Source organism: Psammomys obesus, unplaced genomic scaffold (assembly GCF_907164565.1).
Source record: "Psammomys obesus unplaced genomic scaffold, mPsaObe1.curated_primary_1811, whole genome shotgun sequence".
Taxonomy (NCBI): domain Eukaryota; kingdom Metazoa; phylum Chordata; class Mammalia; order Rodentia; family Muridae; genus Psammomys; species Psammomys obesus.
Window position 1 is genome coordinate 60,449,321 of NW_026585644.1, and position 12,219 is coordinate 60,461,539.

At 39.1% G+C, this 12,219-nt stretch overlaps 1 protein-coding gene across 1 annotated transcript in view; it reads right to left on the reverse strand.

Annotated features, from left to right (window-relative positions):
* Positions 1–12,219, reverse strand: part of Stk3 (serine/threonine kinase 3) — a 313,376-nt gene that overhangs the window by 247,409 nt on the left and 53,748 nt on the right. The window contains exon 4 of the mRNA XM_055620218.1: positions 61–175. Within this exon, the coding sequence (XP_055476193.1) occupies positions 61–175 (115 nt within the window). The remainder of the gene's footprint in view (positions 1–60; positions 176–12,219) is intronic.

Here is a 12,219-nt window from a genome sequence, read left to right on the forward strand (position 1 = left end):
CTGTCAGATTCAAAAGTAAAACCTTTAGAATGATACTAACAAACAATTTTAAATACTTACTGTCTTGTTTCGTAATCTAATGATGTCTGAGACAGACCCAGCTCCACAGTACTCCATGACAATCCAGAGGTCGGTGTTCTTAAAGTAGCTGCCGTAGTACTTCACAACATATGGACTGGAGAAAAAGCTACAGTTAGTTCATCTGCAAGGACAATGTTTTCCTTAATCTTCATATATTCTCAACATTTCATACACTTCAATAAATCAACTTCATGAGTTAACATCTATTTACATTGAATTGTTTGCAGCTAGAGTTCAGCTAGCTGTGTATACTTAGGTTTTATTTCATGGATGAAAATTTAACAAGGTTTACACGCCAAAGGAGGCCCAAGTGCTTTCAGTGATTCCCAACAAACATAATGCTTTATTTTGGCAAGGCATTTATTACTTCATATTAGAAACATATGGAAGTATTTTTCTTTAACAAAAACATTTTAAATATAACGATGAAGGATTTTCATTCAATATTAATGCTCAATTTCAAAATAATGTATATTTCAATGTAGCCAAGTGGGATAATTTTTCCTTTCATGTTGTTCTTTCTAGGTTCTTGAGAAATACTATTTACATACACAGCATATAATCATTTAACATTAATAGTTTAGAATATTTCTTAACTGACAGTTTAATTCTTCCAGAGATGAATGAGCTTTGTTTATAACCAAGGTGTTTTCAGAAAAACTTACACTCAAACAATAAACTACACTACCATTATTGATTATTAAAGATATATGTTATATAGACTGCTACATAAAATAATTCTCTAATTCAAAAAGGTAAAGAATCCGTAATCGCAGAATACACAACGGGATTAAACTACACAAGGCAGCACATAAACTATGCTGCACACAACTTTTATATAACACAAACTCAAAAGAGGACTTGATCATGGTGGGGCAATCAGAGAGAACATGGTAAAAAAGGATTTAATCTCAGTAAAATTGTTTTTTAAATTACTCCAGAGACTGCAGTGATGGCTCAGTGGTTAAGAGAACTGGCTGCTCTTCCAGAGGACCCAAGTTCAGTTCCAAGGATGCAAGCTGTGAGCCAGCATCTGACCTCTGCAGGTACCTGTACCAACATTCACACACCCCACACACACTATAAGGTCTCAAACCCAGGGCAAGTCTCAGTATAGATGGCCCCTCCAGCGCTCACCCCGCCCCACCCAACCAGCCTCCCTCCCAGGGACTGGGCTTCCCTTCCCCAGCCTGACCCCTGTAATTCAGCCATTTTGGCTATGGTGCTCTCCTGGCCTCTTGGTCCTAGCTGCATCTTTTGGTCATGGCTCCTCTCTCAATCACCATCTCTTCTCTCATGGTTCAGTTTAGTCTGCCAGCCATATTCAACCTCAACTCTTTGCTCTGCCTGCTTTCTCCCTTACATCTACAATAAAAATCTTCTCCATACTTTAGGAGTACTCACGTCCTCATTTTATTTCATCTTTTCATTCAGAGACAAGATATATATTCTTAAGATATCCTGAAGAGGCTACATTATCATCAGAGAAGACTTCAGTATAGCCTTAAGACAAATTACCTGGTGCTTAGGGGATGAACTAAAACAGGCAGCTACTGCACTGAAATTTTTTTAATAACTTATTCACTTTGTATCCCAGTTGTAGCCCCCTCCCTCATCTCTTCCCAGTCCCACTCTCCCTCCCTCTTTCTCCCCTATTTCTCTCCTCTAGTTCACTGATGGGGGAAGTTCTCCTCCCCTACTGTCTGACTACAGCCTATTAGGTCCCATCAGGACTGCCTGGATCCTCTTCCTCTGTGGGGTACCTAGGTCACTCACCAGGGAGAAGTGATCAAGGAGTAGGCAACCGAGTTCATGTCAGAAACTGTCTCTTCTCCCCTTACTTGAGGACCCACATGGAGACTACTGAGCTGTCTATGGGCTACATCTGAGCAGGGGGTCTAGGTCCTCTCTACACATGGTCTTTGGCTGATGCATCAGTCTCTGCAGTACCCTTCTCACCCTGCTTTTTTTTTGGCTTTGTTGGTCTCCTTAGGTGTCTCCTGTCCCTTCATGTGTCTCCTGCCTCCTCCAGGTCCTTCTATAACTCCCTTCTTCCATAAGATTCACTGCACTCTATCCAAAGTTTAGCTGTGAGTCTCTGCATCTGCTTCAGTCCCCTGCTGGGTAGAGTCTTTTAGAGGGCATCTGTGGTAAAAGCCCATTTTGTTCCCACTCTTCTACCACTTTGGGTGGCTATTCTGTTTGCCATTCTGAATGAGAATTAAACATCTTCCCTCAGTCTTCCTTCTTAACTTCTTTAGGTCTGTAGACTTTAGTATGTTTATCCTTATTATATGGCTAATATCCACTTATAAGTGAGTTTATGCCATGCATGTCTTTCTGCTTCTGGGATACCTCACTCGGATGATCTTTTCTAGTTCCCACCATTTGCCTGCAAATTCCATGATTTCCTTGTTTTTAGTTGCTGAGTAGTATTCCATTGTGTAAATGTAGCACAATTTCTGTATCCATTCTTTGGCTGAGGGACATGTAGGCTGTTTCTAGATTTTGACTATTATGAATAAAGCCACTATGAACATAGTTGAGCAAATGTTCTTGCTGTATGGCTAAGCATCTTTCAGGTATATGCCTAAGAATGGTGTAGCTGGATCTTGAGGTAGCACTATTCCCAGATTTCTGAGAAAGTGCCGGACTGATTTCCAAAGTGGTTGTACAAGTTTATATTACCAACAACAATGGAGGAGGATTCTCCTTTCTCCACACCATTTCTAGCATTTGTTGTGACTTGAGTTTTTGATCTTAGCCATTCTGATGGGTGTAAGATAGAATCTCAGAGTGGTTTTGATTTGCATTTTTCCCTAATGACTAAGGATGTTGAGCATTTCTTTAAGTATTTCTCCATCAGTTGATATTCCTCTGTTGAGAATTCTCTGTTTAGCTATGTACCCCATTTTTAACTGGGTTATATGGTTTGATGGTGTGTAATTTCTTGAGTTCTTTATATATTTTGGGTATTAGCACTCTGTCAGATGTACGGTTGGTGAAGATCTTTTCCCAGTCTGTAGGCTGTCATGCAGTTCTACTAATAGTTCTACTAATAGTTCTACATCCAGTTAGACCAGCACCATTTGTGAAAGATGCTATCTTTTTTCCATTGTATGGTTCTAGCTTCTTTGTCAAAAATCAGGTGTCCATAGGTGTGTTTATTTCAGGTTTATTTCTGGGCTTTCAATTCAATTTCACTGATCTTCTAGTCTGTTTCTATGTGAATACCATGACTTTTTATTACTATTGCTCTATCAACTTGTAATCAGGGGATGGAGATACCTCCAGGAGTTCTTTTATTGTACAGGATGGTTTTAGTTACTCTGGGTTTTTTGTTTGTTTGTTTGTTTGTTTGTTTGTTTGTTTTTCCATATGAAGTTCTTTCTGTCTTACCCCAATGTTTCTCGATTCCTTCTGGCTTGCTTCCCCCGGATCCTCCCCATTATAATCAATGTTCTACAAAATTGACAAATTGACACAGTTTCCTTTTTAAAAAACAAATTGAATAGAAAGGGGCAGGGAGAAGATGAGGGAGGGAGGGTGGGATTGGGAGGGAATGAGAGGGGGGCTACGGCTGGGATACAAAGTAAATAACCTGTGATTAATATAAAAAATAAAAATAAAAACAAATTAAAAATAGGCTGATCATACTGCTCTCCTGACTTAGGTGGAAAGAAAAAGAAAAGGTCTTAATTGTTCCATATCAAATACACATCTTTCAAAGTCTACCTCTGTATCTGTGCCTCTCATTCTCCTCCATTTCCTGCCTTAAACTTCTGATACATTTAGTTTTCCTGGATGCTGGGGAGAAAAGTGCTGTTAAGGGGTTCATGGGTATTTATGTGAACCTTTTAAAAAATAAAGCTAGCACAGAGACTTGGAGCTTCTGAGCACAAAAGTATGAAAGCACTTCCTTTACCTACACTTCTCGAGATGAGTGCTCGTGTGGAAAACTTCCAATCTTGCTGTTTCAGAACCATATGATCTAGGCCCTAAACCTTACAGGTTATGACTCAGTAGGCCTTCTCAAAGCTCTACGGCTCAGCAATTCTGATATACAGGCAGAGTTGACAATTAGTGCTAGCTAGTTTTTTCTCAACTTTACATAAGCTGTAGCCATTTGAAAGGAGGGAACCTCAACTGGAAAATACTTCCAGAAGATTGGGCTGTACAGCATTTTCTTAGTAATCAATAAGACCCAGCCCATGGTAGGTAGTGTCATCCCTGGGCTGATGATCCTGGGTTCTGTAAGAAAACAGGCTAAGCAAGCCATGAGGAGCAAGCCAGTAAGCAGCACCCCTCCATGATCTCTGTATCAGCTCCTGCCTCCAGGTCCCTCCCCTGCTTGAGTTCCTGTCCTGACTTCCTTTGATGATGAACAGCGCTGTCCAAGTGTAAGCAGAATAAATCCTTTTGTCCCAAGTTGTTTTGGTCATGGTGTTTCATCACAGCAGTGGTAACCCTAACAAAGACACCACTTGAGAAGATAAACTACATACCCTTCAGAAAGCTCGCTGATGTCTAATATTCTAAATTCAGTATTTAAATAAGTGTTTAGTAACAGGAAGCTTAAGAGTTATCTTCACTGGCTAGGAGTGGGGCATGCCTATAATCTCAGCACTTAGGAGGTTACGGTAGGAGAATCTTAGGGGTTCCAAGTCAGTCTGGGTTTCATGGTGAGTTTGAGGACAGCCACAATACTGAAATGAAAGATTACGTCCACTGGAAAGCACAAACACACTGTGTATCATGATCTTGCCACCTATAATAAGTAGTCATTGGTACCAAGGGTAGTACTAACAGCTCTATAACAGTTAGGGATCCTAAGACAGCTACCTGAAAAGCAGTCATCCATTCCCCGAGCCTCTCATAAGGTTCACAGAACTCTTTGGGGTTAAAATTGTTTTCAAAATAGTAAATCATGGCCCATAATAATACAAAAATCAAATAATCACATTTTAACAACTCTTTATAAAACACAGGCTTGAGAAAATTAACCTGAAAAGTATGTAAACAAACAGAACTAATCAAAGATATACAGTCAAGTATATTTCATATCATTTCTTCAACACTTATTCATTTACTCAGTCCATATTAAATATTATAAGCATATTAAATGATACACAGATGCATCATTATGCAGTGCTAAACCAGAACACAAAAGCATGAAATGAACAGGTGCTAGAGAAGTAGATCTACAAGGAAATATAGCTATTCTCAACAACCTTAAAAGGGATACAGAGGAATACTATAAAATAAACCAGATATTATTTTATATTTGCCATTTCTACAAATAAAATTGCTCCAAGCTCTACAGCCCCCATGCCATGCAAGCAGGTCTAATTAGACTCAGAGAGCCACACAACAAAGCTATCAAAGTAGGAAAGGGACCTGAGGGAAAGGAGAGTTAGTGGGTAAAATGGAATGAAGATAACAGGGCTAAAAATGGCCAAAAGACATTAAAATACGTGTATAAAGTTATCAAAGAATAAATGATAAAATATATATTATAAAGTATATTAAGCTGAATAAAAAGTTCCTATGAAAGAACAAGATATTCCAATTTCAAGGCAACCCTGAGAAGCACTAAGTATCCAAGGAGGGTAACTGGGGAACTGATGACCTAAAGCGGGGTTCCTAGGCCACAGTAACTCAGACCCGTATTCCCTGTGGTCCACTCAAAACTGAGTAAACAAGAGCCAATACAAATTGACAAAGTTCATCACTAATCCTTTAAATAGAATTTTCAGTGTTTATCCCACCCTGTCTAAATAGAATTGCTCTGAAAAAGAAAGCACAGAGTAACCACTCTGGAACTTGACATTCTGTACAGGCCAGCTGAACATCTCCCCTTTGGCATCAAACCTAACCCCTCCCTCAGCGTGAATGTGATCTCCTGGGGAGCCCTGCATGAGTCCCTTTATCTACCATCTCCCACCTCCTAGCAGACTATACTGAAACAGCTATCTATTCATTTGCCACGTCTGTCTGACCAGAAGTCCCTCTAAACCCCTGGGGGTTGTCGCTATATCCTTTGTGCGCAACACATCCGTGGAATACCTACAAACAGGCACTAAAAACATACAAAGTAAATCTAAGTAAATGAATAGTGAGGTTCCTGCTTCATGAATATTTGTTTACATACTTCTCTTTCTCTAGAGTATAAGCAGGGAACAAATCTGTATCAGTTGCAGTTCCCATGCAATCACATTATCTAGACACAGAAGTCACCAGCATTGCTCCCCAGCTCCTGTCTCTCCTCCTCAGAAAGCCCAGTCAGCCTGAGCAGCTCAGACATTTTTATAAACATTGTTTTCTTTAATATTAGCCCTGGAGTCAGGAAATACAAGTTTTCATCTTGGTCCTTACATAGCTATATGACAATTGATGTAGAATCTCCAGGTCTCTCTTATACCCCTAAAATAAGGCCCACTATTAAAAAAATAAATAAAAGGAAAATCAATGATGTTTTTAATTCTGCAGAATTTTTCACTATTTAAAAACAAGACTGGCTCCTAAAAGCACGTTTTTAGAACAGCATAAAAGTAAAAACACTAAAGAGAAAGTCTAGTATTAGCACTCTACAGCTTATGAATTCATCAACATTTATTAAATGCCTATGAAGGCCTGGAATAGATGCTGATGATTCAGCAGTAAATAAAGCAAGATGTCTCCATCACATATTCTACTAGCACATGTTCAACGTTCACTAAAAGTTTAAAACATTCCCTATGGCTCTTACAAAGTGCAGAAAGCAAGACAATTTGTCAACTCTTCAATGTCTGAATAAATTAAATTTTTTTTCAAATTTCAGAAAAACGTTTATCTCCTTTTCTGTTGCTAAAATTGCAGAAGCTGTAATTTTTCTATTTTATTTTCTTCTAAGCCATTTCTATGTCAACTTTTCAGTCATTCATCTATATTAATAGTTAAAATTTAACATGTAATGTTTTAACTATCATTTCCAAATTTAAAGTTTTACTTGCCTTTTTTTTAGTGTCTTTATAATCTTTTAACCAACCATCTTTTATTAGTTCTATTTTATGTGCATGCCTGTAAGCATGTCTGTGTACCATGTGTGTGCCTGGTGCCCAGGGAAGCCAGGAAAGGGTGTCAGATCCCCTGGAATTAGGCTTACAGACAATTTGAATCAACATGTGGGAACTGGATGTTGAACCTAGGCCCTCTAAAAGAACAGCCATTGCTCTTAACCACTGAGCCATCTGTCCAGCCCCTTCACTGACTAATTTGTTTATATTTTGCCATTTAGTAATTATACTAAAATTGAAGATGAACTATACAACACAGCACTCATTTAGTCAATACTCATTTCAGCATTTATTTCAATCAACAAATATTTCAGAAGTTCTTCCTATATGCAAAGTGTGCAGGAATTTTTCTATTTTATTTTCTTCTAAGCCATTTCTGTACATTGAATATAGGAATATAGATATAAAAAGTTCTAGGATTCCATTCCTATCTCTATTCTTTTTCTTTCCCTTTGAAAATTTTTTTCTTTATTATTATTTTTTTTGCACTTTATTCACTTTGTATCCCCCTATAAGCTCCTCCCTCCTTCCCTCCCAATCCCACCCTCCCTCCCCCTTCTTCATACATGCCCCACCCCAAGTCCACTGATAGAGGAGGTCCTCCTCTCCTTCCTTCTGATCTTAGTCTATCAGATCACATCCGGAGTGGCTGCATTGTCATCTTCCATGGCCTGGTAAGACTGCTCTCCCCTCAGGGGGAGGTGATCAAAGAGCAGGCCTATCAGATTATGTCAAAGGCAGTCTCTCTTCCCATTACTATGTAACCCACTTAGACACTAAACTGCCATGGATTACATCTGCGCAGGGGTTCTAGGTTATCTCCATGCCTGGTACTTCGCTGGAGTATGGATCTCTGGGAAGACCCCTGTGTTCAAATCTTCTAGTTCTGTTGCTCTCCTTGTGGAGACGCTGTCGTCTCCATAACCTACTATTTCCCACTTCTTACATAAGATTCCATGCACTCTGCCCAACAGTTGACCATAAAGTCTCAGCATCTGCTTTGATAGTCTGCAGGGCAGAGCCTTTAAGAGGCCCTCTGGGGCAGGTTCCTAGGTTGTTTCCTGCTTTCTTCTTCTTCTGATATCCATCCTCTTTGCCTTTCGGGATGGATATTGAGCGTTTTAGTCAGAGTCCTCTCTCTTAGTTTCATTAGATGGACAGATTTTAGGTGTATCCTATAAGTCTACATGAGTGAGTATATACCGTGAGTGTCTTTCTGCTTCTGGGACAGCTCACTCAGGATGATCTTTTCCAGGTCCCACCATTTACCTGCAAATTGCATGATTTCCTTATTTTTTATTGGAGAGTAATACTCCATTGTGTACTCCATTGTACAAAAATTCCTGCATCCACTCTTCACTTGAGGGGCATCTGGGCTGTTTCCAACTTCTGGCTATTACAAATGAGGCTAATACAAACATGGTTGAGCAATTGTCCTTATTGTGTACTTGAGCCTCTTTTGGATATATGCCTAGGAGTGCTATGGCTGGATCTTGAGGAAGCACTATTCCTAGTTATGTGAGAAAGCGCCAAATTGATTTCTAGAGTAGTTGTAAAAGTTTACATTCCCACCAGCAGTGGAGGAGGGTTCCCCTTTCTCCACAACCTCTCCAACATGTATTGTCACTTGAGTTTTTCATCTTGGCCATTCTCATGGGTGTAAGGTGAAATCTCAGGGTTGTGTTGATTTGCATTTCCCTAATGGCTAATGAGGTTGAGCATTTCATCAAGTGTTTCTCTGCCATTCAATATTCCTCTACAGAAAATTCTCTGGTTAGCTCTGTTCCCCATTTCTTAATTGGATTACTTGGTTTGCTGCTTTTTAGCTTCTTTAGTTCTTTATATATGTTGGATATTAGCCCTCTGTCAGATAAAGGGTTAGTGAAGATTCTTTCCCAATCTGTAGGCAGTCGTATTGTTTTCATGAGAGTGTCCTTTGATTTACAGAAGCTTTTCAGTTTCATGAGGTCCCATTTATTGACTGTTGATCTTGGAGCCTGTGCTGTTGGTGTTCTGTGCAGGAAGTTGTCCCCTGTGCCAATGAGTTCTAGGGTACTACCCACTTTTTTTCCTAGCCAATTTAATGTGTCTGGTTTATGTTGAGGTCTTTGATCCACTTAGACTACAGTTTTGTGCATGGTGATAAGTATGGATCTATTTTCATTTTTCTACATGCAGACATCAAGTTGGACCAGCACCATTTGTTGAAGATGCTATCTTTTTTCCACTGCATGGTTTTGGCATCTTTGTCAAAAATCAGGTGTCCATACTTGTGTGGGTTTATTTCTGGGTCTTCTGTTCGATTCCATTGATTCCACCATTCTGTTTCTATGCCAGTACCATGCAGTTTTTATACCTGTTGCTCTATACAACAGCTTAAGATCAGGAATGGAGATGCCTCCAGAACTTTTATTGTAGAGGATTGTTTTAGCACTTCTGGGTTCCTTGTTATTCCATACGAAGTTGAGAATTTTTCTTTCCAGGTCTGTAAAGAATTGTGTTGGCAATTTGATGGGAATTGCATTAAATCTGTAGATTGCTTTTGGTAAGATGGCCATTTTTACTATGTTAATCCTGCCAAGCCATGAGCATGGGAGATCTTTCCATCTTCTCATATCTTCCTCTAATTCTTTCTTCAGAGACTTGAAATTTTTTTCATACAATTCTTTGACTTGCTTGGTTAGGGTTACACCAAGGTACTTTATGTCATTTATGGCTATTGTGAAGGGTGTTGTTTCCCTAATTTCTTTCTCAGCCCTTTTGTCTTTTGTATACAGGAGGGCTACTGATTTTTTTTTTGAAATAATTTTGTATCTGACCACTTTGCTGAAGGTATTTATCAGCTGTAGGAGTTCCCTGGTAGAGATTTTGGGGTCACTCATGTATACTATCATATCATCTGCAAATAGTGATAATTTAACTTCTTCCTTTCCAAACTATATCCCCTTGATCTCCTTCAAATGTCTTATTGCTCTAGCAAGGACTTCCAGCACTATGTTGAAGAGATATGGAGAAAGTGGGCAGCCTTGTCTTGTCGCTGATTTCAATGGGATTGTTTTAAGTTGCTCTCCGTTCAGTTTGATGTTGGCTCTAGGCTTGCTGTATATCGCCTTTACTATGTTTAGATATGGGCCTTGTATCCCTGATCTCTCCAGTACTTTAAACATGAATGGATGATGGATTTTGTCAAATGCTTTTTCAGCATCTAGGGAGATTATCATGTGGTTTTTTTCTTTCAGTTTGTTAATATGATGGATCACATTGATGGATTTCCGTATATCGAACCACCCCTGCATACCTGGGATGAAGCCTACTGGGTCATAGTGGATAATATCTTTGATGTGTTCTTGTATTCGGTTTGCACGTATTTTGTTAAGTATTTTTGCATCAATGTTCATAAGGGAGATTGGCCTGAAATTCTCTTTCTTTGTGGGGTCTTTGTACCAAGGTGACTGTGGCTTCATAGAATGAGTTTGGTAGTGTTCCTTCTGTTTCTATTTTGTGGAATAGTTTGAAGAGAATTGGAGTTAGCTCTTTTTGAAACCATCTGGTCCTGGGAATTTTTTTGATAGGAGACTTTTGATGACCACTTCTATTTCCTTGGAGGATATAGGACTATTTAATTGATTTATCTGGTCCTGATTCAGCTTTGGTAAGTCAAACGATCAAGAAAATTGTCCAATTCGTTTAGATTTTCAAATTTTGTGGCATATAGACTTTTGAAGAATGTCCTGATGATTGTTTGGATTTCCTCAGTGTCTGTAGTTATGTCCCCCTTTTCATTTCTGATTTTGTTGATTTGGGTGGTGTCTCTCTGCCTTTTAGTTAGCTTGGCTAAGGGTTTGTCGATCTTGTTGATTTTCTCAAAAACCAGCTCTTGGTTTCATTGATTCTTGGAATTGTTTTATTTGTTCTAATTGATTGGTTTCAGCCCTGAGTTTGATTATTTCCAGCCGTCTACTCCTTTTTGGTGTGTCTGCTTCTTCTTTTTCTAGGGTTTTTAAGTGGGCCATTAAGTTGCTTGAATGAGCTGTCTCGAATTTCTTCTTGAACGCACTTAGTGCTATGAACTTTCCCCTTAGCGCTGCTTTCATTGTGTCCCATAAGTTTGGGTATGTTGTGCTTTCATTTTAATTGAATTCTAGGACGTCTTTAATTTCTTTATTTCTTCTCTGACCCAGCTGTCATTCAATAGCAAGTTGTTCAGTTTCCATGTGTGTGTAGGCCTTTTGCTATTTTTGTCATTGAAGTCCAGCTTTAATCCATGGTGATCATATAGGATACAAGAGATTATTTCAATCTTCTTGTATCTGTTGAGGCTTGCTTTGTGACCAACTATATGGTCTATTTTGGAGAAGGTTCCATGAGGTGCTGAGAAGAAGGTAAATTCTTTTGTGTTTGGGTGTAAGGTTCTGTAGATGTCCGTGAGGTCCATTTGATTCATGACCTCTGTTAGAGATAATTGTTTCTTTGTTTAATTTCTGTTTTGTTGACCAGTCCTTTGTTGAGAGTGGGGTGTTGAAGTCTCCCACTATTAATGTGTGGGGATCTTTATGTGGTTTAAATTTTATCAATGTTTCTTTTACAAATGTGGATGCTCTTGTATTTGGGGCATAGATGTTCAGGATTGTGATGTCTTCTTGGTGGAATTTTCCCTTGATGAGTATGAAGTGTCCTTCCCCATCTCTTTTTATTAATTTTGGTTGAAAGTCTATTTTATCAGATATTAGAATGGCTACTCCTGCTTGCTTCTTGGGTCCATTTGCTTGGAAAGTCGTCTTCCAACCCTTTACCCTCAGGTAATGACTATCTTTGTGCCTTAGGTGTGTTTCTTGTATGCAACAGATTGCTGGGTTTTGTGTACGTATCCATTCTGTTAATCTGTGTCTTTTTTTGGGGGGGAGGTGGAAGAAAAGGTTTATTTCACTTTATATTTCCATACCATGTTTCATATAGAAGGAAAGCAAGACAGGAACTCAAACAGAGAAGGAAACTAGAGGCAGGAACTCCAGGTGCAGAGGCCATGGAGGAGTGATGTTTACTGGCTTGCACACCATGGCTTGCTCGGCCTGCTTTTTTATAG